Genomic DNA, 27,962 nt, shown 5'->3' on the forward strand with positions numbered 1-27,962 from the left:
GCGAAGAACCCTTTTTTACACAATCAGGTCCTTAGTGTTGAGAAATTTCACATCCCTTCTCAGATACTGCTCAGTTGGACACCTTCTAGGCTCTCAAAATACCAAAGTGGAAGCCTTGATGAATGCACCTCCCTGAGACACAAATAGGGGGTTAGGGGACTCTACACATCTGTTATCTGGAGTCATACCAGGATTGGTTTGGCTATCAACCAGAGGAAAATGAGCTCAGATCAGGAGCAAGAGCACTGTCCATGCTCACCTGTGTGTCCTTGTTCTTTCCATGTCCTCATGTCAGGGGAGTTCCTCTTTGTCACTGAACTTCACAGAGACCCTCAGGAGCAAAGGCAGATGCTAATTCCATCTTGCAACTTGAATGCTGGACAGTATTCTGATGTGGAGTGGATTTCCATACCCTGACAGATAATCAGAGCAATTAGAGATGGATTTCTTCTAGGGGACATTACTGCCTTAGTCTGCTTTTGTCTGTCTGCTTTTGAAGACACTCCCTCTCTTGATTTTTTGGGAGGCTATGCCAACTTATTCTTGTTTACTACTCTAAGTATCTCAGGAAAAGCTAAAGTTATGAGTACACTTAAAACAGAAGCCTCCCAAGGGCAGGACAGCAGCCAAAATTCCCATCCATATGATTTCCAGAAAGAGTATCTGTGACTACAGTCAAGTGAAGTGATTACACACAGATGACTCTAATCTGCTAGAAATAAAATCTGTTGGAGCATCACGGGAGAATTGCTCTTTTTTTCATTATATCCCTGTGCACAGTCCATTCCATTTTTAAAATGCTATAATGACTGAGACTTATCAGACGACAAGAAATATAAACACTTATTTAAATTGGAGGAATGATAGACTTTATTAACATATTAATAGGAACATTTTTGTCTATTTATGGGTTTCAGTAAATTTAAAGGACATCACTCAGGTTCTGTGTTACTTAAAATAGAAGTTGTAATTCAAGACAAGGCGGGTGGATGTCTGGTACATCTGTCAGAGCTTTATTAAGCACCATATTTAAGATTTAGATTTATCTGGGTATATCTAGATGAGACAAATTCTTCTTATTATGATCTAACAGTTTGTTACTGCACTTAATTACTTTCAGGAACATTTCACAATAGTTTTGATTATTGTGTAATGTTAGCTCGTGCTCCCTGTAAAATGCTTACCTTGGCTTGTTTCAGATGAACTACCTTATCATTGAAGAAAATGTGGATAATGATCCCTGCAAGTTTGCTCTAATGAGCCGGGAAACATCAGAGAGAGTCATTTTGCAGGCAGCTAATCCAGAAATTAAACAAGCTTGGGTACAGGACATCAACCAGGTCCTGGACACACAGCGCGATTTCCTAAACGGTACGTACACGGTCTGTGCTCTGTTTCCCAAACTTTAATGCTAAATGGGATTTAGAATCTTCATGTCCTTGTTTCCTCTGTGAGAAAATCATTGAGCCACTTCTGCATGTGTCAGTTGGGCTCATGTTCCTCAGGGCCCTCCGTGGGTGGTGCTTTTGTGCTGGGGTTTGCAGGCCTCTGTCACCTGTTGCTTTCCATTGTACAGTGAGATTTTAAATCTGAAGCCAGGTTGCTACTGTGTCTACACAGCATGTCTCATTTACTCAGAGCAAGGTTTATCCCCAGGAGCCTCCTGTTAGACATCCCTGTGTGCTACCAGCTGAGGATTTGAGGTGGGATGAAGGCTGCCCCACCATGCACTCTGCAGGGCTGCAGCAGCTTTCAATTAAAAAAAAAAAACACCAAAGGAAAGAGCAAGGAAACAAGGGCAAGGGCATGTTTCTCCTAGGAACCATGGGAGCTGTGCATGAAAAGGGGCCTTTCCAAGGTATCAGCTTTGCTGTAAAAATTGATCTGAGGTGGTCTGAAATAATATTTCAAATTAAAGCTATGTTTCAAAAAAAAACCTCTCAAAAATGAGACACACAACCAACAAAAGTGTGTCATTTGAAAATACAGAGGAATCAAATTCAGATTACAATTTCAGCTTGTTCCTGGTCCTGAGTGGTTAAGGGTAAGAGAAGGGAACAGGTCTAGACAAAGAATAAAAAAATAATGTCTCTTTTGTTTGTTTGGAAGCAGCAAAGTAGCTCTGGATGCCTCCAAGATTGCTTTGCACTATTCATTGCATAACAGCTAATTTTATAGAGCTTATATTAGAGTTCTATATTTAATAGCTTAATACATGTTCAATAATAAAACATATTTGCTTGAATCAAGATGTTTGGGCTTGGCACAATATGTTAGGTTTTGTGGTTTTTTTAGGGGAGTGAGTTTGTTATTTGGTTTTGTGGATTTTTTTTGCCGCAAAATAGAAAGAGGTTCTTTCAGTTCACATCAAAGGTCCCCTTTTCTTCAGTGTGGAGGTTTTAAAAATTTTAATTCAGCTTAATTTTACTTTGCAGAACTTAACTGGGAAGGGGTTACATGCAAAAGTTGTTTGTGACAGTTCAGAATCTATGGCTGAGCTGAGAAGGGAAATGTGTTTCACCCATGATGCCACAATTTGATACTGGGTTTTTGTGACTTGGAATAAAAATGGCCTCATACAACCATGGCAAAATGATTCCTTAAATACACTGGTGAGATGAAGAGTCCAAGTGCTTCATTTTGACCAGTTGGTATCAAAACTTGATGGGTTTATGGCAGTGCAGTTTGCTTTGGAATTATTGGAATAAAAATAAGTTCCACTAACAGTTAGCTGCAGACTTTTTTTTTTTTAAAGCCTTGTGAGAGCTCTGCAGGCACTAATGCAGGGTTTTTCTGTCCCTTACATATCTTTCTTGCTTGCTCTTTTTATTTTTTAAGTATTTCATCTTATTTTCAGAGGACTAACTGCCCTGTGAGCCTCTCTTTCTACTGAGACATTTTCACAGCCCCTATTCAGCCTATCTTCTATGAGGCCAGCAAGCAATTTGATGGGTTAGGAACATAATCATCACTATCTCTAAAGCAAAAGTAAAAATAGATTTCTATTAAAACACAAGCTGAAGGATTTACCTTAAAACTATAAATAAGATCCAAGAAAATGATACTGTATCTAGTAGAGCCTGCTCAGTCCCGAATATTTTAAGTGGCTTTTAGAATGTAATCTTATTGAGGCTGACTAATCTTTAAATATGTTCTTTAGCTTTGCATTTCATTAAAGCAGATGTTTTCTGTCCTTAAAATCATATTAAATCCACACTGAGCCAATGCTGTGTAAACTTAATAACAAAATATTCCCCTTGAGTTCTTGCCCAAGCTGTCTCTGATTTTTCTCTCTTCACCAGGGAAGTACTAAAGAGTAGGGGCTCTGTACAAAGGAGAGGATTTGCATCTAAACTTCATTAATGTAAAAATGTTAAATTCAAGTTTTTCATTTTTTTCAATGGAAAAGTAAAAGCTGCTAAATTTGAGAAACAGGCTGTGCATGAAATGATGGGCTGTTGTGATTGTTCTTTAAGAAGCAGGCTGTAATGAAAGTCTGTCACTGCTGGACATGTTTCATAAGGAAAATTCCATCCATCTGTACCTTCTTTTAATCATGTTTTGTGGCGTAATTTGAAAGAGAAAGAGAGAACATGCAAGTAGATGGACACTGACTTTTGCCAGAGGCTTCTAAGAATACTGACAGATGTTTAACAGGAGGCTGGAAGCCAGGCATCACTGTGATAGTTCATGGTGGAATTAGCAGTCAGAAATGGACCCTCAGCTAAGTACCCTTTAAAAGTACTGAGTACAGTAGGTTGTTTCAAGAGAGATTGAGAAGTATCCATTCAGATCTTACTGCTGACTACCTTGCAGCCTTATTTACTGTATACAGGAGAAAAATGTCACTGTTGAAATCATTGTCAAAGTTCTCCCCAGCCTTCCTTGCCCTCTTTGGCTGGTCTGCAGCAGGACCAAACCATTTTCAGCTGCAGCTGAGGTAAGCAAGTGAAACTGGCAGTCCCTGTGGCATAAATACAGCCTGCTTTTGTGACAAGGGTCAGGTTTTAGAGACAAGTAATCTTCCAGATTGCTACAGATCAGTGTCTGTGTCCTTTTGAAGATAATGGTGATCTGGCATCCTCCTTGATTGATTTTTTTCCAGTCATTTGTTCTTTAGTGATTTCTTGAGTTGTCCTGCCTTTCTCTGGAAGGGGAATGCTAGAGACTGTGCTGTATGGTGCTGAGCTTTTCTGTTTTTCTTTCCTTTTCATTTTGTTGGGAAAGACATTCCTTCTGTTGCGGTTCCCTGGTGGGGCTGATGCTGTGACATTATGTCCTCTGTCTGCCCCTTGCTAGACTAGTCTCTCTGCATTCCAGTAGGTTTAGTCTGATGCATGTACACAGTATTAACCAACTATAAATCATCTGTTAAAGCCACATGACATGCAAAAAACCAAGCCCATAGGTCTAGGGCTGGTAGCCTGAGCCCAGCAAATCTGCTCACTGTGAGTCCCAGCCCTGATCCCTTCTCTTCCAAACATAACAGATTATTTATTTCTTTATGGTCTGAAATTTTTGTCCTGCCATTTCCCAGTGCAAGCTCTCTCCATGACTATAAAATCTACTCTCACAAGCAAACTTTATTTTTTATGGCTTATGAAGCTGTTTAGTGTTGCCTGTTGGGTGTTTTCTGGAGAGGTTTGGACTGCTGGGATGAATGTCTTGGTGCCATCTATACTTCCTGACTTGCTGGCCAGTTGCAGCAGTTTCCTTGAACCAAAGCAGTTCATGTAGAAAGCACATTGAGAGCCAAGTTGCCGTGCATCACGTCCAAAGAGTATTTAATAGTCACACTTTCTTGGCAATATGCAAATGAGACTTAGAGGTCTTGACCTGTGTTTTCTGATGTTAGCAAAATTCACTGAAAATGTGCTGTGCACCTCTTAGTCAGGCTTTCATTTATTTTGACTACAGGATGTGATGAATTTGTGCGATTTCAAAGAAAATGAATGCAATTATGTATACTATAAATGGCAAACATTTTAGCCTCCTTCCTGTGTAGGTCAGAGAAGCTGTTCTTCACATCAGCAGGGAGTGCTGTGTTCAGTCCATGCACAGCACAGTGTGAAGTGCTTGTGTCCTGTCTGGCCATGAACGCGCCATGTGCTTCCATGGGCAGCATCTCCTGTTCCTCTTTGGTTTGCAGCGTATGAGTCTGTTGTGTTTGAACCATGCCAGCTGCTGGAGCTCCTCTGCAGCCCCTGGCAGTGCTGCTGGGAGCAGGTGGCTGACTCCTGTCCTCTCTTGCAGCGCTGCAGTCGCCCATCGAGTACCAGCGCAAGGAGAACAGCTCGGCGGTGCTGCGGCCCCAGGCCGGCAGGGTCCCCCAGCCCAACGCCAGGCCCCATTCCTCAATTCCAGTAGGGTCTGAGAAGCCTTTGAAGGCTACGAGCCGTAACCCATCTCTCCCACCCCTGAAGATATCTACCTCCAATGGCAGCACAGGGTATGAGCACTCACAGCCCGGAGACAAGTATGAACAAAGCAAGGTACTGAGCTCATCTAATAAAACATGATCTCACAGCCCATTTCTTGTGCCACAGGTGATCCATGATGTTATCTTTAATTAGCAGCTAATCAGGTCAGCAGGAATCGACATACTGAAGCAATGGGGTAACATGTGATTTGGGATTAAACAGCAAAAGCCCTGGCATCCACATGGATGACACTTCATCTGGGAAGCAGAGACAGAGCCTGACCCTTAAGCACTGATCTCGATGTTTTTCAGGGCACTGTGCTTGCAGATCTGGTGAACTAGATATCCATTTCCAGTACTGGCAGAAGTAATATACAGGCTTCTCTGATAACCATTAACCACCTATTCCTGAAAAAGTCTGTGGTAGGGAAGAGCTTAAACCTTTTCCCACATAACAGCTCACAGGGTGCCAGCTAAAGGTATAATTGGGGTACCTGTGCACTGCACACAAACCACCAAAGAGTCAGTGGCCACCAACCGTGTTTGGACCCTGCTGCTGTCTGAGGTTGACCAAAGCCACTTTCCATCTGACCTATATTTAACTGTGAGTATTCACTCAACTTCATTTGTCTTTCTCCCCATTTGGCTCAGCATAGACCATTCATCTGTGACAACCCTGCAGATGAGAACACCCAGGGACACAGTCGTTAGCAGCTTTGAAGTCTGATGTGAAATAGGAGACTGGTTTGTATTAGGTTACTGCCACCTTTCAGATCTTTAAAATCTTTTTCTGCCAATGTGAACTTCCAAGTGTTTTGTGTCCTTTTCCCTGGTCTGGTTAGGCTGGACATGCAGTAGTGGGACTGCTGCCAGAAAGGGCAGGTTCCTCCACGCCGGCCGCTCACGGGTTTGTGTTGTGTCCGTTTGCAGACTGATTTGGGAGGGTGCAATGGGACCTCTTCCATGGTGGTGATTAAAGATTACTATGCACTGAAGGAGGATGAGATCTGTGTGAATCAAGGAGAGGTGGTTCAGATCCTTGCTATCAACCAGCAGAACATGTTCCTGGTGTACCAGCCTGCAAACGACCACTCTCCAGCTGCTGAAGGATGGATCCCTGGCAGTATCTTGGCTCCCCTCCCTAAATCCACTACAGATAATAGCGATGGAAGCATCAAGTAAGTGCCCTATTGGCTTCACTGGGAGCACTATGTGGATTTTTTGAGGAAAATAAAATAAATGAATAAAAATAAACAAACCCAAATGGTAGGGAAATCCTGCTGATTTTTGTCTACAGTGCCATTGGAACAAGCTGAGTGGTCAATCCGCAGCGTCGGGCAGCCATGGTGGATAGCTCGGGTTTTGCTTATTTTCATTTTGTGGGATTTTGTTTATACTTTGGAGAGAAATAAAACCATAGACGGTTAAAGATACGCTTTACGTGACACCATTTTACACCAACATGGACCTGCTTGGACTGGACTTATATTTATGTTGTAGTAAGTTACTAATCTATATATTGGTTATAACAGCATCTAGATTTAAAAAAACAACAAACACAAAAATCCAGGCTCTGTGTTGGACTGAGGTTTGCTTCTCAAGGAGGAGAGATTTTGTTGTCTATGGCAATTTCCTTGTACAGCTTGTATCTTCTTTTTTTTTTTTTCATTTGTTTTGGGTTTTTTTCTGTTTGCAGTAACTTTTGTAATATATTTTTTGGTTTGCAAGACCCCCATCCAAGTACATTCCTGTAAAAAGTATTTTGCACTATTTAAAAAAAAAAAGAAACAAACTCACATTGATGAAGTCAGGTTGTGCAATATAATGAATAGTCGCAATGTTCATCATTGTACCTGTAATGTAACTAATTTTAAATGTACTATTTTAAATATGTAAAATAAATTTTCACTATGAGCATGTTTTAATGAGGTAAAAGAATTAGTTTGACCCTTTTTTTGTTTGATTTTGTTTTGTTTTGATTTTAATTTTGTTTATAATATTTTGTTGCTTATTTAACAAATGTGTGGATATATATTTTTCTTTTCTGATTTTTAGAAATTTGTCAGTCTGAAATGACTAATGCAAGGAAGTGGTTTTTTGGTATTAAATACAGAAGGTACAACCCTCTTTTCAGTAATACCTGTTGATTTCTTTTAACATCTAAAATGACTAGATGGTAATGCATGATGTATGCTACAAATTGTGTTACCTTACACAAATATCTCGAGGCGCAGAATTGAACATGAGGAAAGATTTTGTGACAGATTCACTAAAAATAATAACTTGATCTCTGCTGCCGTTTCAGTTAAGAGAAATGATGACTTTACCTGTCAGTCAGTAATGAATGCTACCTGGAATTGCATGTTAAGCCAAAGGAATTGCTTGGCACATCTCTTGCACATCTGCCACGGCCATTCCCGGGTTCCTCTCTAGCCACAATTTGCAACCACGTGCCCTTAGAATCATCCACGGTACCAGACTCCTGGTGAAGACTGATTTCATGGCAGCTGTACAGTAAAATTCCGCATCAAATTCTGTGGGCAGATGAATTGTGGCCAGGAACGTGTAACAAAATTGAAAGACACATGAATTGCACTTCTTTCTCACTGCAGTGAGATTTAAAGTCCTAAATGATGTTTTTGAGAATCAAACAGCTAAAACAACCCTGAAAACAAAAAGATGCTTGAATAATAGGAGTCCTATGAGTAAAAAACAACCTGGAGCTGTGCTATCTTCAACCCTATCTGGTCTGCCAGATCACAGTGACTACTTTGATTAAGTAATGCTGTTTCTTCTGTGACGAATACTGTACACAAAATATACGGTCGATCCAGCAGTGTTGGCACCATGAATTATTCACCTATATTCATTATATAGATCAGGGAGCCCCATCTGCCACATTCTTGCTTCTTATATATCCTAAAGGAAAACATACCAGTCCTGAGGTGTTGGATAACTTCCCCTGCTGTGCAGTTCACATTTGGACCTTATCCAGAAACACCCAAACACCAGTCAGCACTCAGTGCCTGTCTGAGCCGTGCAGGGTGCTCTGGTGCTCCCTGTGCTCAGACACGACTGCCTGCACAGGCTGAGTTAGTGCAGACTCTTATCCTGGTTGCAAAAACAGTTGTCATGACCCAGTTCAGTCTTGTGGCTGTGGCAGGGTTTGCTTGTTCTTTACCTGAGCTATTGTACAGCTCCCATCAGGTGCTGAGGGAAGAGCAGGCAGCGTGTAGGAGGCAGCCGCAGTGTTCATGGGGGAGCATCGGCTGTGTGGGGCATCCTTTGGGTCCTACCTTGCTAACATACTGCGTTTTATTGGCATCACAGGTGATCCCTGGATTTCATACAACTTCCTTTGTAAAATGTGTCAAGGTACTGTAGACGTGACATGTGCCAAACATTGGGCTTAAACATGCAAATCAAATTTGCATGACTTAAAGGTGGGCAGATGCTTTGAACCTGGATCCCAGCTCATCACACTGCTGTTTTGGGAGCTTTATGCTTTGGACAACATACCCCTCCCCAAATTCCCCCCCAACCTGTCCACTATTTTAACCAAATGAAACCCATATCAAGAACTGGTTTGATTTTTTTCTTATGTCTGCTTTGATATGCAATTCTCTTGTCAACACAGCATTGCTCTTACAATGGTTGATATTGTTCTTTTTTAGTTTTTTTCCAAGAATAAGGTCATAGGAGCAGTAATAAAGGGTGAAAAATTTACTGGAAATGGTGCCTGCTGTAATTGCTGTAATGCTAGCCAAAACCCATGGCTGACTGATGTCCTCTTTAACTTGATTGGCAAAGTCAAATGGGAAATTCTTGGTCTTGAGAAACACAGCAGAGCTTGTCATTCTAGGAAATTACTTATCTCTTGGAAAATTAATAACACAGTTCCTATTTATTGAGTTGTTTGTGTTCTGAGCAACATGTAGTTAGCAACAAGTTGAATTTCTTAATTTTTTTAAGTTTATTACACTGACTAATCTATTAAAACCATCCCTACATATTTATATTTGTTACACTACTTCCAACCAACGAGACTAAGGACTAGGTTGGTCTTTTAAATGTAGCAAAATTAAAATAAATTTCTGTTTGTGGCAATGCAAGACAAAGTCCCTGAAACCAGATGACCAAATTTGAGTTGCCTGTGCTTCCATCATGGACATTTTTTTCCTGCTCCATGCATTTAAACAGCAAGTGTGGCACAACATCTGCTTTGCAGAACTCTTTGATTTGGTTTTTAACTTCAGCTCTCATTGCTGAGATTGAGACAGGCATATTGCCTGCCAGTGGCTTTCACCTTCTAGGGAATTGCAGTAGTTGCAAATGTGGATGCTGGTTCCCCTTTCCAAAACCTTTCTTCCTGCTATGATTTGCCGTTTGATTGCTGCGTTTTTTGGTACAACAGGAAGTCATGTTCATGGCATACCCTGCGCATGAGAAAGCGGGCGGAAAAGGAGAGCAGTGGCAAAAATGAAGCCAATGGGCCTCGTAAATCCAAGGATATTCTGGGGAACAAAGTCTCTGTTAAAGTGAGTAAGGCCATCTGAAAGCTCTGTGCTGCTCTCCTGCTTCCCATCCTTTCCACCCCCTGTAGCATCCTCTCCTGAGAGAGGGAGGGGGCAGTAACTTTGAGTTTGGGTTTTTTTTGTTGTTTAGTTTTGATTTTTTTTTTTCAACTTGAGTTATCTTTTTTTTATCCTTTTTTGTAGTATTCATTTTAGCAGGATTTTTGCATGCAAGATAAAATGCAGTCTTTGTTTTTTGTTTTCTTTTTCCTGGCATCCCACATGCAAGTAAGTAATCCTCATTAAGAAACCTAACTATATACAGAGTTAAATAACTTAAAAAATTGGGACACTTGTGATTTACTGACCTCTGATCTGCTTCATCAGAGCAGCTGCAGCAGTGAGAAAGCCACTGGGTGAACTAGTGGCCTTGCTGATGAGTTTTCTTTAGGTCAATATTTCACCAGATGTTAAGATAAGGGGTTCCCAGCCTGGGGATTCTTAAGGTTTCTGGTCTAGGGAGATGGTCTCAATGACCTTTTTCTTTCCATGTTATCAGACAGGGCAGAGATGCTGACTCTGTCTTGCCAGGAGAAGGTCTCGTGTGTGTGTGTGCGCGTCTGTGTGTGTCTGTGTGTCTGCGTCTCTCTCTCTTTCTCTGAGATCTCCCAGTATGGAAAAGTTTGAGAACTGTGGGGTTAAGCTCCATCTTCTGCTCTGGGTGCCTGACTACTGTGCTCCAACTCAGAGGATCCACCCCTATAAACCGACCATGAGGCCTGCTCAGGACTAATCTGGGGCTTTCCCTCCCAACAGAGGCAAGCAAACACTTGTTGTGATTTTGACACAACCAAAGCCCAGCCTTGATGCAGGAAAGCACTTGAGCATGTCCTTTGGATCCACCCCTTTCCAGGAGAGTCCATGATGAAGTGTTTTCCTTTGCAGAGGCTTTCTGCCTTACAAGCCTGGTGCAATAGCCCTGGCATGTGCAAAGGGAGGAGCCCTGGCACTGCATCCCTCCGGATGAGGAAGCACTGGGTCCAAGGGAAGCGCTGCTCCAGCATGGTGGCACAGTTCTTCCTCCTCTTGCTTCCTCCTTGTTTTCACTACCTGAATGAATTGCAGAATCACTGCTGCTTCTCTGGCAAAAGCATGTCTTTGCCTTTGCTTCCCTTGTTTTGTTGTCAGTTTGTTTTTTGTTTGTGTTTCAGGAGCATTTTCCCTACCGTTACCCATTTCCATGCTGCTCACAAATGTGCTGCTCTGCCCTGACTAACCAATCTCTTTGCTAATCTCTTGTTCTCTTTCTTCCCCTTCATGCTGCCAAACAAGGAGACAAACAGCTCAGAGGAATCAGAGTGTGATGACCTTGACCCCAATACTAGTATGGAGGTAGAGACAATCATCCTTGTGATTATTTTTCCCAAAAACATGTGTCTGTTTTGAAATGCCTTTGCTGCAAGGGGAGTTGATGGGTCTGTATTGCTTGCAGATATGTGTGCCAATTTAGTGTGAGTCACAAAAAGTGTCAATTCTGGTTTTGCCAAGCCTTGAACTGGAGTTTGGCCTTCCTTTGTAGTGGGAGCAGTGGAGGGAGCTCAGTAACAAGCTCCTGCTGAGCTGGAGGCTCGTGCAGCCACCCTCAGTCTCTGCTTCCCACCTGAGACCTCATTCCAACAGTATTGCAAGTGTGTCAGCTGCTGATAAATGTAGTATCTTTCTATATTAAAAACACCCTTTGCCCTGGCAATAGACACTTGAGCTGCCAGTCAGGCCAAATGTTGATGTACCACAACCAGCATTTTGTCTAGAAAATCAGAAAAGTCAACATTTCCCTTTTCTCTTAGCAGAGTGGGAATTGCATTTCTGTCAAGGTGTACTGAAGGAGAGTGGTAAAACCAGTTGTGTGAATGTACCTGTGTCTCAGGGAAGGCTGATGCAGATTGGTGGGCCCAAATTATGCTACGTTATGCCACTGTTTTTCCATTGTGAAACCACCAGTTCTAGTGGAGTGCCTTGTTGAGAGAGCCTGAGAGAGCCTAAAATCATGAAGAGCTATGTGTCTGATTCTCCTGAATTAAGATCGAGCAGAATCCTTGGGGTTTTTTTTTATCCTGTTTATAGTGACCACACAAAGCATTTCTATACATTTTCCAAGGCTGAAAGAGGTTCCTGCTGAAAAGGCAAGGACATGGTGCAGAGAGATGGTGATTTTGTGGTGATGACAGGACAGGTCCCTGGAGAACAGAGATACCTGTGTCCTAGCAGATCTCCCGGATGCTGTCAGCCAGGCTGCACTATAAACATCCTGCAAAAGAAAGCTGATCTTCCTCCTGAAGGGAAAATAAGAGAGAGAAGTGTATTGAGGTGCACCACCTAGGCAGTTAACCTGCTTTTATGTAAGAAAGCTTGCTTTTATTTTAATTGTGTTGGGATTAATTGTGTACAAAAGGAAAGTTTTTGACCCAGCTGACATCCTGGAGACTGAATGGTCCTCACCTCTAAAGGTGCATTATTCTCAGGAGTGTGTTTACATTTTCAAAGAGTGTGTGTATTTGTTATAAGGCAGTGCCCATTATTACACAGAAGTCTGTGTAATTTTCATTCACTGAAAATTGTCCTGTGGACCAACAGGTGGCTGAAACAAGGGTGATAGTGCAAAGCTGGGTGAAAATCACTGTTCTTTTGCAGAGGATTTCTGTGTTTTGACTTTGTTCAACAGGAGGAAAACCAGATGGTTTAGAATTTCCAGTGGGAGGTGTCTGAATCCTTGCCTTGTCAGCATTTCTAGTCTTTCTGATGGTTTGATTTGGGTTTTTACCATGGTATAGTCTACTGTTCTGAAGTTCAGGAGAAAAAAAAGCCTTTCTATTTAAACCAGAAGACACCAATGTGAAGTCTCAGCTATGGTATCAGTCTGCTCTTGGGGGAGTAACTTTGTGCCTTCTGTGTGACTTTTTACACTCAGAAAGCCCCGTCCTGCATCTCCCAGGTCACTTACTGGAGGTGACAGTGCCACTGCACTGCAGTCCCCAGCAGCCACAGTATTCCTCATGGCTTGGAAAGCTCAAGTTTGCTTCTGGCAAAACTCTCTGGGGCTGAGCAAATATTTAAAACAGCAGAGAAAGAGAAAATAAGAGAACAATTGTGGGGTGACTTAGTAAGGTCACACCACCCTGCAAGGAACAGCACAGCCCTTGCTTTGTGCTGGTTTTAGTACATCTGCAGCCAGGATTGAGTGTGGTCATCTTGTTGGTCTGGCTAAAAAATACTGGGGGAAGGGATCTCTGGAACCCAGTATAAACTAAATAAAGTCACCTGGAGGGAGCAGAGCAAGGGCAGCCTCATAAAATGCTGGTGAAACCCTAGAAGAGGCCATGGGGAAGCCTGGTCTGTAAAGGTCTGAGGTATTCACCCACTGGAAACCACAACTGCTCTCCCTTTTATTCCATTATGAGTGTTTTGATTCTCCTTTCCAAACGTGTTACAATAAATGGGCTGCATTAGAGCCCAGGAGGCCAAAGCCTTTTCTCATTAAATCAGAGGCAAAACAAGCTAATTCCAACACCAGAGCCTCATTCAGGGCTTCACTGACCTTCTAGGCCTTGTGTGCTGGGCTTAGATAACTTGGACAGCTGTGCTACCCCTCCAGCCCAACCTGTGTGTGCAGTGAACATCTGCATCTCTCCTGGTTTTGCTTTCCCTGCTCTGTGTGGAATGTCCACTGGTGAGTGCCCAGAGCAGCTGGGGACAACGTGACAGCCCAAGAAGAGGGAACCCCTTGTCTTCGCAGCTGGCCAGGCTCGTGAGGGGTTTCACAGATGCTGGGAGTGGTGACAGCAGAGCTGTGTCCTGGCCAGCAACACCCAGAGGTGCCTTTCCTGTGTCATTAAGGTGGAGTCATCACTACAGGCAGGTAATGACAGGGCCAGTGACCTGGCTTCTCGTGTGGCACTGTCACCCCAACATGCCTCCTCTTCCCCTTGTGCGTGAGAACGTGCACCCAGTGCTAGGACAGAGAGAGCAGTCTCTGCATGCAAAGCAGCATATAAACATATTAATTACCTGGAAATGTGGGTGCAGTTTATCTCCACCCTACTTCCTGCACAAGAGATCAGTAAGCTGGTCACAGTACCCATGAAGTCCCACAGCTACTGTGGGACTTTAAGATCTGGCTTTGTTTGCTGCTTATCACAGTGGAGTCCATTCAGTAGATTCCAGGTTTCTGGAAGCACTTTGCCTTTGTTTCAAGGGAACACAAAGAAAGAAATGTGGAAAACATACATTGTCAGAGCAGGAAACAAATTCTGGGTGACTGTTTAAAAGAGCTAAAATCCCACTAGTGGGTTTTTGTTCACACAGGCCTTGGAGAATTTCCTATTCATTGTAGCTTTGACTAGAAATAGCATCTCTTGGGGACTGGTTTTTTCCCTCTTTCTTTATTAATATGTAATGAAAGTGCATAAAGATGGAAATGAAGTTTGATTTTCTTCCCCCCTGGTTTTCTGCTTTGTGCTATAGTTTCATAAAGCAGAAGGCACAAACTCACCCATTAAGTGTGTGAGTGTAGGAGCAGGCACTTAAGGGCCACGTGAGTGACAGGAGTAACCTGCACTTAAGGATCATCAGGGACTCTTTCCACATGTCTGTAGTAACTGCACAGGGACAGGCAACTCCACTTCTGGGAAGGTGTATGCCCTTGTGAATCAGTATCCACACCCAAGGCTGGGGTCCTGGACAATGACACAACTAATTGTCCTACAATTCTGTGTTGTAACATCTCATGAGGTTGCAGTATTGCTGAAGGGGTCACAAGGCAGCTGTGCAGATGCCATCAGGATACCTCTCTTGTCTAAGGGAATGCTCTTGCAGCAGTCAGAAGATCTGACTGAGCTAAACCTCACTAAATCCAGCAGCAGCTCCTCCCAGCTTTGGGGTGGACCTCAGGTGCAGGGTTCTGAGATGGCTTCAGACATTTTGCACAACTCCAGCTGCAGAGTTACAAGTGCTGTTGGTGACACACGTCTGCCACTGAGCTCTGGTGTCTGTTCCAGTGTCTCTGCTTGCAGAGCAGAGATGAAGCCCAGGCCAAGTCACTGCAAGTGCCATCCTTAGATTAGTGAGCTGAGCTGTTGCCAAGGTACGTACGTTGGGCTTCTTAATCTGGTTTTTTTCAGTTGTGACATTTTAGCATGTCAAGAACTACTCAGAGACACCTAGACAAAGATAAGCACTAGGAAACAGGCACTGTGGAAGAAATATTGTGTTAGCAACCCCACACTCCACGTGGTTGAGTAAGTAATGTTTTGGTGGATGCAGCACTGGCTCCAAGTCACCACTCAGCTCAGGCCAAGAATTCCCAAGTGCTTTATGCCTTCACCCCCTGCTTGAGGTTGTCCACCTCCAGAGTTGGTCTAACACTCTCTTGGCAAAATCTTCTTACAATAAAGCCTTTCCTGGCCTGTTGCCACAGTGTGAATGAATACAATCCTGGGAATTTCCCTGGGTTTCCCTGGAGTAGCCTCCATAGGCAACACCACTGTCCTGCTGCCCTGAGTGGCCAGGGCTTGCTGAGACAGAGCAGGAAGGTGGCTCATCAGGTGTGCCATAGCCTGAGCCAGCAGCACAGACATGGGGGATTAGCTTTTGGAAAAGCAAGAAGTGACCTACACCTTCATCTGCAGGAAGGTGTAGGGTGCTACAACACAGGGCCAGGGACATCCCACAGGTTCAGCCATGGAAGCCACCAGCCATTAGGGCCAGGCAGCAAGAACATGAGGCAAGAGGGCTTCTGCTCTGCACAGATGCAGTACAGCATCCCTTGTGCCTTCCCCATCAGTCCCAAAGGCAGCTAAGCCCATCCACACTGGTGCCAGAGGGCATCCCCCATCCCTGACAAAAGGCTGATGTCATGGGATGCTTCATCAGATGCCATTTTAAATTTTCCCTTTAGTAGCCTCTGTCCATCTGTGGTGGAATCTGCTCATTTTATCAAGAAATTCTCTACTTAATTTGTTTATTTTTGGTGGAGGGGAGGCTGGTGACACTGTGAGCCTGTCACCCTGAAGGTCTCAAAGTAAAGTTAACCTAGCCATGTGTGGTAGATATTTTCCTAAAAATTAGAGTTCAGCTAGCTTCTCTCTAATTAATTTCATTTTTTTCTGAGTGAGATAGCGAGGAACATGCTGTGACTCTGCTACCAGTATGAACAAAGGTGTCAGTATTGTGTTCTAACTCAGTGACCAAGAAGTGCCATGAAATGGTTTACAAAAAGCTCAGCTGCTTGTCTTGGAGTAAACATGCCCTCTGCTGTTTAGGTGAAGCACCGACCTTGTTACAGAGGGCTTGGTTTGCAGACTATTCTTATGCTTTGGGGAAAAAATAATATTCTCACTCCTGGTTTTGATATGTTCCCTTAAAATGGGATTGAAACACAGCACTGGAAAAATCTGGGCATCTGCTGGGCCCTTCTGTGCGCTGGTGTGTCTGGGCTGGGTGTAATCCCTCCAAGGAAGTGGGGTAGGCATGGCAAGGACCCCCTGCACTGGAGAAACAAACCCTGGCCAAGGTGAGAACCCTCCCAGGCAGCTGAGCTGTGTTTGCAGAGCGTTTTGGGACTGGCCACTGGCGTGGCAGGATGGCTTCTCCCTCCCCACCAGATAAAGCATGTGTGTACAAGTGAAAGATAAGGTTGTGCTAAGAATTAGGGCAGTCAGAGTCACTTTGCAAATGGGCTTTGCAGCTACTGATGCAGATGCCTTTCTATCCCTATAAGCTCAACAGAGCAGGAAAAATACTGCAAAATACTGAGATTCTGGAGAGGCCCCCATGCTACTTTTCTAAAGCTTGACTGTTAAGTTACACTTAATTGACCTAGATGTAAGTCACTTAGATCCCTGCAGGCCCCCAAAGGCATCCAAGTGTGTGCCTTATGTGCCTGTCTTGGTCTGAGCCCTAAAACAGTGCAGGCTGGAGGAGGGACAAGCAAGATCTATTTCTGGCTTTTTATTGAATAGCTCTGACCTGTCCTCCCATTCCTTTATCTCAACCCCCCCCCTCCAGCTGCCTGGCTTTGCCTGGTCAGTTTTAGACCCCACATCACTTGAGCAGAGGCCATTTCATGTTCTGCCTTTTGTTACCTTGCGTAGGATTCCCATTTTCAGCTGTCACCATATGGGAAACAAACTCTGCTGGCCACAGTGGGGAGAAATTTTAACCTGCTCTGGGCCATGCAACAGGTATTTCATTCAATTAGAAAAAAAAAATCTACCTCATCTCAATTAAAATTAATGTTTCAAGGAAAAAGAGCACATCTGTGTTTCTTACATGCAGTGCAAACTGAGTTTGATCCCCTTAGGGTTTGTATTTGCATGGTGTGGACTGACACTGAAGATGGAGTGAGAGCTTCTTGTGTTGGGTGCTTCCATCCCCATGAGTTTGTCCTCTCACAGCCACACTGGTGCAGAGGTTTGTGCTGGGATTTCTTCACGTTGCCCTTGTCAGCACAAAACCCTGGGCCACCTTCCCCTGCTCATGGCCACCGTGGCCACAGGTGCTCATCTGAGGGCTGGGCTGTGAGATCCTCATTCAAACTGCTGCAGAAGGGGTGGGCAGGTGTATCCATGAGGGGATCCAGCCCTGGCAGCAGCAGGAGGCTGTGTGGAGAAGCAGCACATGAGCTCCCATCCTCTGAGGCAGTGAGGACACGCTCTGGAGCTCCCCTTCTCCACCCCTGGGGATTACAGACCTATTTGGCAGATGAAGAAATTGTCTCCAAAGATCTTGCACTTTATCTGGAAGGACCCTGTGGAGGCTGCCACCTCCTGCCATCCAGCCAGAGCCCAGGACCCTGGCCAGCCTGCAGGGAGAGGCAGCAGAACCCCAGGGCCTGGGAGCAGATGTGTGAACCACCGAGCCGGCCCCTGGATGCACATCTGGCTGTGAACCTTTGCTTTCCCATTTCTGCCCTTCTCACCCCATCATCTGACACCCTCCTTCAAAGCAGAAGAAATCCCATTTCCTAATAAGGTGCTGTATTAAATCACTTTAATGTTTTCATGTAGACAGACTTTTATTTTTGTCTAAGCTTACAGCAAGCTAAAGCTGTGCTGTGGCTGTGGGGGTGTTGTTAGGTACCATTTGATTAATTAACAGATGAAGCTTTGGGAAAGAAAATGTAAATTTTACCCACAGACTCTTCCAATAGTACATTGCAGAGATAATTTTCTTTCTGCTATTCCCATGGTGAGGCAATGAAAAAAAAATGGTTAGGCAATTATTATAAATTATTGTACCTTGGAAGTCACTAGAAATGCAGAATTATTTCTTTATATGGATATCTATTACATTCATCATTGTAGTTGCATCTTCTAATGAATCCTTTAGAGTAATAAAATTAATATAAAGTGTTAACTAGTGTTTCTTTCTCCTGATCTCTAATCCTGCAGGGATGGAGATCAGTGAATAATAAGGGAATTTAGTGCATGCTGCAGGGAAGGAAGGGGAGAGCTTTGGAGAAAGGATATTTCAGTTAAGCCAAACAGCACAAAAAATGAAGATGTATGTGCAAATGAGCCAATGCCTGGGGTTATTCAGCTGAAAAGTAGATGGTGTCTGTGAGTGAAAGTGGCAAGCAATGGTTATCCACAAAACAGCTTTTTCTTCCTTTGCTGTGTTGTGTGAGAGATACAGCTTAATCACAAAGGTCCATCTCTCTTTTTTTCACCTGCACAGACAGGACAGAGGATGTTTTCCATCCAGTACTCCACTGTGCCACAGTTTCTTCCTGCCTGCAGGGTCCAGGGGCTGTGTGTGGGTCCTGGAGCTGCTCCCCACACCCTGGGCTGGCAGGCCCATGTGCTGTGGCAGGGCCCAGCTGCAGCCTTCAGAGGGACTCTGTGCTTTCCCTGTTATGCCTGGTTCATTTGGGCTTTGGTGGTGGCAGGGGAAAGCAGACCCTGAGGTCTCAGTGCTGGTACCAGAGCTTTGCCTGGAGCTGCAAAGAAAGGCTGCAAAGAAACCAAAATGAACCTGAATGTGCCCAAATGTCTCCCTGAATGGCACCCTGAGCCATCGACCTTGGAAAACTATATATAAAGCCAAAATGTAAATATAAATCTTGAATATGTATCTACTCTGTTTTGAAGGGTTATTGCTTCTGTTTTGTGGCCTGGTTTCTGAGCCTCTGCAAAAACCTTCTATCAGCTTGCCATGAATTAGGTCACTGCTTCATTGGCATCTTCCAAAATAGCTCTGAAATAAATAGCAACAGAAATATTTAAGGCAAGATAAACCACATTGGTGTTTATGGTTGAACATGAAATGGCTTGAACATGAAATTATTAGATTGAATTTGAATAAAAAGGCCTTATGAGATTATTAAAACAGTTAATGAGGCTAAAACCTCTATACTATTGTACACTACAATGTAGTTAGGATCAATTCTGTAAGAACTCAGTGGAATTGTCTTTGCTTTTTCCAACTTTGCTTCCAGAGTTACATTGGCACATAGAGACCACAGAGCAACAGTAGCTTTTCAAGTCTTTGCTAACTTGGTCAATTAACTAGTTAGATAAAATAACTCCTAGCTGTCCAAACCTAGTTTCAAGCTGGAAAGTTTCCAACAGTCCAATAGTAAATTTTCACTCATGTTAATAGACCAAGAATTGTTGCAGGACTGATTCTTGACAGTGGGCAAAATGAAGTATTTATGGTCTAGTGCTTTACCTTTTTTCTCCTGAAGCTCAGCACAAGTTAGAAGACATTTCCTCAGACCTGGTTAGTGGGCAGAGTGCTGGTGACATGCCCCAGGTGTGTGGTGACTGCAGGTGCTGTGTGACACAGGTCTGGAGCCAGGCACAGGGGGTGCACAAACCACCTCTGGGAAGTTAATGGCTTCATCATTATCACATAGACAAAGAGCATGTCCATCCTCCTCAGCCTTGGTGCTGTGCCTGTTGCCTTTGATGCTTTTCCAGGGTTCCAGAAGCCATAGCTTTCATTTACTTTCCCATGTGTGTTATCACTACACCTGCTGCACCTGCTGGTTGTTAGAAGGTGCCACTTGTTACCACTGCAGCACTTCTGTAGTTCTGGTCAGAGTCACCATGGTACCTTGTGAAAACAGATGCTTCTTTGTCACTGTCTAGGAAATAAATGCTTGTGTCTCTTTGTATTTTTCAGATAATCAACCCCAATTTCATCCAAGAAGGTGAGTTGAGGACAGCTGTTTGGCAGTTGTGATTTACTTGGTGCCACAGCATGCTCTGCACCTGGCAGCATTTGAGCTAAGGCAGCTGTGTGCTGCTCAGACCCCAGGCAAAGCAGAGCTGGGCTCAGCCAGCCTGGGGCCACAGGCCAGCCTGAACCCCCAAACAGTAACATCCCCAAACGTGCCCTCTCAAACCTCATCCACCTGCCAGAGCTCAGGGCTGGGGATGGATGCTCCCCTCTACCTCCTTCTCTGAGCTGTAGAGAGCTGGCTCTTACTGGAGGGCAATTTCAAGGACACAATCCCAGGACTCCCAGCTGTTTGGGACCCAGATCCCATAGTTCATCCTATAATGTATTCTCTAGCCTTGTATGACTCTAGACAGCCTCACCTGAAGATTAAAAGTGGTGTTTGTGTGTCCCCATGTTTGTTTTTTTTACAGTGGCTCCAGAGTTTCTTGTGCCATTAGTGGACATCACCTGCCTGCTTGGGGACACAGTGATGCTGCAGTGCAAGGTCTGTGGGCGACCCAAACCAACTATAACCTGGAAGGGACCAGACCAAAACATTCTTGACAATGACAACAGCACAGCCACTTACACCATGTCATCCTGGTAAGGTCCTGCCTGTGGATCCCAACATAGCTGGTCCTGATGGTTGTGTTACCCTCCAATATGGCACCAGCCTGCCTACAAGACTCATTAGGATGCAGTTAATTAAGTGTGGCATGGCTTGTCAGCAGATCAGTGTGGCAAACATTGGCTGGCTGGAAAGGGTCAGGCTTTAGGGCTGGGGTGGCTGTATTTGTTTCCCAAGCTGGTCTAGGGTATATCCACAAAGTGCTGCTGGCAGATGTGGCCTTGCTCCCGTTGACTTCCTGAGCCAGCGGCAAGCCAGAAGCCGAATGTTTACAAGCCATTAGTTTGGCTGGCATTGCCTCTGCTGGGGCTTCTCTGCTTCTGTTTGATGCCTTGATCTCCTGTGGGAGTCAAGCAGAGCAAGCCCTCACCAGCTTGCAATACTCCTGTCACTGGGTATTTTCTCATCTTATTGGCAGTGGTGGGGTTGCAGTTTCCCTGAGCCTTTCCTCAGCTGTTCCTAAAAAAGCCCAGATGTGCTCTGGGAAGACTGCATCTGGCTTGGACAGAAAGATGCTTGTCATAATGTTCCTGGCTTGGCTAGCAGAGAGGAAAACTATCTTTACAAATGGGAAGATTCAGAAAGATCTGGAGTTGAATTCAGGTCAGGTAACAGCCTGCTGCTGGATGCTCATCTGCAGCTTATATAAGAAATTTGGGCCAAACTGCAGTGGAAATCTCCAGGAGGCAATCTTTCATTTCAACTTTTCAGCACTTCTGGCACAGGCTGAAATGAATCCAGGGAGTACAAAGTCACTGAAAGTGAAAAAAGAACAGTAAGAGAGAAGGGATTTTACATGTTCAATAAAAGAACCCCTTACATCTGATCAAGAGCTTCCTTCAGAGACCATTGGCTTGTGCAGCTGCCCCAGAGCATCCAAAATTGTCTTTAGCTATTGCTCAGTAGATCTAGTGCCTTATCTTCAGCCTCTGTCTGGGCTTGGGATGGGGGGATATTTCCATACAGGGTTCTGGTTTTCATCACAGTCCTCTTCCTGTTGGCTCCCCATGCACTATCAGCACTTGCATTGTCTTGTTACTCAAATAATCCTCCCAGTGAAGACACTGCCTGCCAAGCAGAGGCCCAGAGGATCAGTGGCTCTTGCAAATCTTGCTGGCACAAGTGTGTGGGTTTCAGGGAGAGGGGATATTTCTGTCCTGTTTTAAACCAGCACTGTCAGACCAGCAGAAGCTGCAGAGTCCAGACAGTTATCCCAGCAATCATGTCTTTCTGCAGTACCCAACAGATTAAGCATTCAAGAGCTAGCCTAGTTTTGCCATCAAGGGAACTTATTGTTGGCTCTAAGCTGGGTCTCCAGTTACACAAGCAAAATCCTTTAATTCAGGCCAGCTCCCTCAAATTGCATATTGGAGACTGAAGTGTGCAAACAGCAGTGACTGTGAACAGACCTGCTGTAAATTCATAAGACTGCACAGAGCTGTTTATTTTCTCAGATTGGCCCAAAGACTGAGTGTGTCTCATGAACTCAGTGTTGTGCTCTTTATCCCTGGCTGCTATGAGATATTCAGTCTTCCAACTGGGGCCCTGGCAGCAGTGTCAGATCAATGGCACATGCTCCAGGGCTCTGAAGCTCCCTGGAAATGTCACCCTGTGCTGTGTAACTGCTTCCTGCATCTGTGGGAAGCCCAGTGTGTCTGGTGTGTGTTGGACTTCACTGCAGAGGCACAGCAGCTCACCATCTCCCATGACAGGAAAGATCTTCATGGGTAAATCTTTCCAGATATACCAAGTCTAAGCATCCAGCTCTGGACAGGCAGTGTTTAACTCCTGGACTGCTTGCTGCTTCAGTGATCCTTCACATCTCTTCCTAGACCACAACAGACATGAGGATTTGCCTGGCAGGCAATTTGGACCAAAGGTTTGCTCAAGGGATTCAAAAACAGCCAGACCCTGACATATGAAGGGGTTGTACTTGGGCATCAAATTGCTGGAGGGATGTTCCTTCAAATGAGTTAACAGGACTTGTGTGCATGTCGGTTTGCAGTGAGGCAGGGCAGGAACTGTATAAAAACCATTAGCAAGTGAAGCAGTGTTTTATAACTTGGGCTTCCTGCATCCACAGTGACTCAGGAGAGCTCACCTTGAAGATCTGCAACCTGATGCCTCAGGACAGCGGCATCTACACCTGTGTGGCCACCAATGAACATGGAACTGCATCAACCTCTGCAACCATCAAAGTCCAAGGTAGCACATCTGACCTTAACACATGGGATTTTCCTCTGTGTGGTCCCTTGGGGGCTGGCAGCACTCAGGAACAGCCCATGCAGAGGCAGCCAGATGTGGAGCTGTGCCAGCTGTGAATTGACACGTTAAAGTCGTACCACCATTCCTCAGCCACAACTCCCACTGATGGCTGAAGGCTTTGCATACTCCTTGTGCTTGATTAAGTCATCTGACCATAAACATCACATTTGGGAAATGAAAATGCACTGGCAAGGGTTCAGCTCCTGCATCCTGCTCCTAGTGCTGCTTCCCAGGAGCTCAGCAAGGTCAGCCAGGGGAAGCTCAGCTCCCTTGGGCAGCTGAGTCCCTGGGGGAATGATGCCCCAACCGACTGCAGGAAGCTCTGGGCTTCAGAATCTGCCTGGAGTGGGAGGAACTGGGATCCAGTGACACCAATTTTCTGCCTCCCCTTCTCTTTAGGGTACAAAGGAGGTGAGAGTAAGATTTAGCCTGGGTGAAACTGTTCTTCAGGGATTCAACTTGGTGACATGTCTCCAAGCCTAAATTCTCAGCACTGTAATTAGTGACCCATCTAATTGGAATGAACAGGAAATGATGAGTTGATGCTCACTGCCTCCAGCTCTGAGAAGGGATTTGTTAGCACTAGAGATGAGGTGCCAGCTGTGTTGAAGGGGATGGTCCAGAGATGAATGTCTAACTGGAGAGTTACAGATGCAGCAATGTCACAAGCATTTAAAAGTTGATTTATTTGGTCTCACAAACCACCCTGGAGATCCAATTTCCCCAATTTATCCAAGCAAGTCACTTGGCTTGCTGCACTAACTACTCCTGTGCTGAAGGGAGCCCTAAGCAAAGCACAGAGGATTACTGGTCGTTTGTCAGTCTGGTCCCAAGCACACAAAGCACCCTACACACAGAAGAATTCTGAATGCCTTGCTTGTGTCATCTTTGGGCATTCCATGGTAGCTGACTCCTCACCTGCTGCTTAGTTAAGCCCTTCTACAAGGTGCTGCTCTCCTGTAGTGACCTGATGCACCTGATACACCTGATCTTCAGAATAAAGCAGTAGCACTTACTGATGAGATGCTGGATTTGGTATTGTTTCCTCTTCCCAAGGTGTGCCAGCTGCCCCAAACCGCCCCATTGCTCAGGAGAGAAGCTGCACCTCTGTGATCCTGCGCTGGCTACCCCCTACCAGTACAGGCAATTGCACCATTTCAGGCTACACTGTGGAGTACAGAGAAGAAGGTAAGTGTGGGAGCTGGGCTTGCTGGCTGTGAGACTGAGAACAAGGTAAGTTTCCTTTATGACACAACAGGTCCCAAAAGCATTCTTGCCACCACTGGTGTGCCACTAATTGTAGCTTACAGATCTCAAAGTCTAAGGCAGAAAGAAGCCCTTCTATCATCCAGTCCAGCCTCTCATATATTACAGACCTTTCTTTTTATTTTGGTCCCTTACAACAAGTAAAGTGTGCTAAGGTAAAACATATCCATCACTAAGGCATCTTTTTATCATCTGCATTTTACCACCATCCTTTCTGGTGGGTGCTTCCCAGAAACACAAAACCAAATCAGCCTCATTATTTTTTTGATCTGGATAAAGTTGCAGATCCCTGCATACTTTTCAAGCTCAGCTCTGAAATCCATTTTTTCTTAAATCCAACCATCCATTTCCCCTGAAGAATTAGCTAGATATTAAATGCACTGTTTTCCCAATATGCACAGGCATATGCTCTTGAAAAGGGCATTTGAAATGATTCACATCCCTTTTTGCATTCCTCCTGCAAAGGTGTGAGGGTCCCTGGCAGTAAACCTTGCCTTAGGCATATGGCCTCTGTTTTTCCCCCTTTATCCTTCAAAAAATCCTACCCCATTTTAGTAAGTGTGCAAACCTAATGCCTTCTCCTAGTGAAGATTTTATCTTGACCCTCACTGTGCCATCAGTGATTGGCATTTTTGTAAAAGAATAAAAATTCCTTTATTAAGAACAACCACCAAAACTAAAAAAAAAACCAAAAAAACAAAAACAAAAACCCAGCAGTGTTTTCAGAACTCTTCCTACTTCAAAGGTAAAACTGACTCTTGTAAAACCAGCCATGACTTTGTAAAACCTGGAAATTAGAATCTGTCCACAGGACACACAAAATAATTGGGTCATGTTAAATAACATAGGGGTAAAATGCCCTGAACTTACTAAAATAAGATAAAATGTTACGTATTCTTTAAGAAATCTCCATCTGTGACAGGGCTCTGTGTTCCAGGGGTCATTTTCTGTTCTCTGATCCTGTACTGGTCCTTTGGTTGTCACAGGTTAGGCAGTGGCTGGGTTTCACATGAGCAGAAACACATGACAGAGTCACACATTTCTTTGCTGCAGTTCTGCTCACCTGCAAGCTGCCTGTGTTAAGTGTCAGAAAGCTGGTTCTCCTCCTGCAGCTGCAGCTTTCACTGTAGCTGCCACATCTTCATCTGCAAAAGCATTTGGATTGCACTGATGCCCTGTCTCAGTTTTATCTCCCTTGCCCATGGTTTTGGGGTTTCTTGCAGTATTTCTGCTACTGTTTCTTTCATAACAGAGCTGTCATCTAACCAGCCCTCCCCTTCTGTCTTATCACACTGCCCTGAGACATCACTTGTAGCTCACAGCCACAGCTACAGTGCTGGAGAGATCAGCTTGTCCCTGGGCTGAGCTTTTTCCATCATTATCCTGAGTCAACTGAGGGACGTTTCCTTCTTTTCTCATTTAGCCAGATGGGAAGGTGGCTGCAACACAAAATAGCTTCTTGTGATCCATTTCTGGTTTAACAGTCTGCTGTACCACCCTTAAAAAGCCTGTAGATTTTACCCTCCCAGGGTACTGCCTAAGCTGGGCAGAGGAAGCCTCAGCCCTGAGCTCCCACAGTGAGTGCTTCCCTCAGCTCCCCTTCTCTCCCTGTGTCCAACAGGCTCGCAGGTCTGGCAGCAGTCAGTAGCCTCAACTCTGGACACGTACCTGGTCATTGAGGACCTGTCCCCAGGCTGCCAGTACCAGTTCCGAGTGAGTGCCAGCAACCCCTGGGGGATCAGCCTGCCCAGCGAGCCCTCCGAGTTCGTGCGGCTCCCGGAGTACGGTGAGTGCGGCTGCAGGGGCTGAGGCACACGGGAACCCACCTGTGCTCTGGAGGGCTTGTTTGGATGGGTCCTGAAAAAGCAGGGATCCTGGACCAACTAGGGATGTAAGAAAAAGCCTGGGAGGTGCTCAGAGCTAGCTCTTGGCCCCAGAAAGGATTTTCATGTCCTTACCTCTGTCCAGGCTCAGAGCCTGCCTCTGCCACAGAGGCTATTGCAGATTCTAAACAGGTTCCTCCTTTCTATACCAAACTATTTCTTGTCTTTATCTCTGCCCAGTGGGCTGCATGTCCTGGCTGGTGTCTCTCCTGCCTTTCCAGTAATGTTAGCAACAGCTGCAGCTTCTGGTGGGCAGCCCAGATGGGGGCTGCAATTCCGCTTGCTATATATCTCCCCTTGAGCAATGCAGCTGGAATGGGAATGCTGTGATGGAGGCAATTCCCAAGCACTCAGTGCTGCAGGAATTTGGGGCACAGCTCACTCTCAAGTGCTGTGAGCAGAGCCCACTTTTCCCCATGTTTTAGCAGCCCTGGTGTGAAGCTAGGTCTGTGACTGGCTTGGACAGCTGGTGCTGTAAGGAGCAAGAGCTCACACAACATAGCTCTACCCCCTGTCTCTGTGACCCTTTTCAGCCCAAAACTGCAAGGACAGTTTTGTGTCCCCCTTATCCATACCTTCCCCTGGGGAGCTCTGGCATTTAGTGGTCCAGCACACTGGAAAGTAGGAAACTGGACTCCTAGTGATAATGTTTCCTGTGTTAATAATAAAGTCTCACATAATTTTCAAATATGCTGTTTATAGTCCACAGCAAACTGTTCTTATACCTTCTTCCATATTCTTTGTTCTCTCAAAGACTCTGCTGCTGATGGTGCCACTATTTCATGGAAGGAAAACTTTGACCTTGCCTATGCAGAGCTGCATGAGATTGGGAGGTAATACTAACCCTGCTTATCACTGCAATAAAACACTCAAACAGTGGCTTGAAGCTTTTTCCTTAGTGAGGAGTTTAGGTTACTTTTGTAGTTAGCTTGGAAACTGCTGCTCTTGTCAAAGAGCATTGCATATCAGATACTGATGAAAATACTGAATAAATTATGTTTTTCAAGATAAGTTCTGATTTGAGAATTGCAGATTGGCAAACTGGTGAGCAATTAGGCAGCCAACTCTCTGGCAGTTGGTATCTTCTCTGTCATCTCAGATTTGAGGTCCTGTTTTGAAGTGATGACAATTTACTGGTTCTGGATAAGCTTAACCCCGAAGACTGAGTTTGCCAAAACACTTGGGCATGTGACTGACTTATCTTTGCTGATTGGGAGGGTGAGTTGAACAGAGCCTAAATAGGAGCTGCACATGTTGTCAGGGCTTCGTGCTGTCCACAGATAACAGATAAGGGGCATGCAAATAATTCAGGTTAATGCAATTATTTCTTCAGCTCAGATGTCAGAGACAATTCTGGGGCTGAAAGGACAGGAGTCCCTCTGGTTCTGTAGAAAAATGGGATGTATTACTAAGAGCTCAAGTTCACTACATGGTTTCACTGGGTAGTTTTACTTTCAGGAATGGTACTATGGTCTGTAGGAGTTTCCTAAATGCTTTCCTGATAGCTTTTTTCTTTATTTCTTACTGTGTTTCTGAAAAAATGAGACAAAATGGTAGGTTGGTGATTATTTAACACGGGTTTTCTTTTAGTTGTTTGAGAAGGTTTGGTCTCTTTAATAAAACAGCTGGAGAAGGGAGACCCACAGCTAAAATAAAAGGAGATAGAACCTGTAAAAGTGGCAGCAAATTGAACCCAGGGGAGGTTGTTAGAGGATATCAGTGTGGCTGCACAAAGCAAAGTGACACCGTTTGCTCTCAGTGTTTGC

At 44.6% G+C, this 27,962-nt stretch overlaps 1 protein-coding gene across 5 annotated transcripts in view; it reads left to right on the top strand.

Moving 5' to 3' along the window:
* Positions 1-27,962, top strand: part of LOC129122829 (kalirin-like) — a 94,735-nt gene that overhangs the window by 57,576 nt on the left and 9,197 nt on the right. For 3 of the 5 annotated variants that reach the window (XM_054636852.2, XM_054636854.2, XM_054636853.2), the window contains 3 exons: positions 1,200-1,371; positions 5,254-5,492; positions 6,350-7,556. In XM_054636852.2, the coding sequence (XP_054492827.2) occupies positions 1,200-1,371; positions 5,254-5,492; positions 6,350-6,601 (663 nt within the window). In that variant the 3' untranslated portion in view covers positions 6,602-7,556. Of the gene's footprint in view, positions 1-1,199; positions 1,372-5,253; positions 5,493-6,349; positions 7,557-9,833; positions 9,958-11,265; positions 11,326-20,115; positions 20,144-20,585; positions 20,758-22,865; positions 22,988-24,103; positions 24,236-25,934; positions 26,100-26,950; positions 27,030-27,962 lie in introns of those variants that run through there. The other 2 variants (XM_077181669.1, XM_054636851.2) reach the window with 1 other exon arrangement.

Source organism: Agelaius phoeniceus, chromosome 7, assembly GCF_051311805.1.
Source record: "Agelaius phoeniceus isolate bAgePho1 chromosome 7, bAgePho1.hap1, whole genome shotgun sequence".
NCBI lineage: Eukaryota > Metazoa > Chordata > Aves > Passeriformes > Icteridae > Agelaius > Agelaius phoeniceus.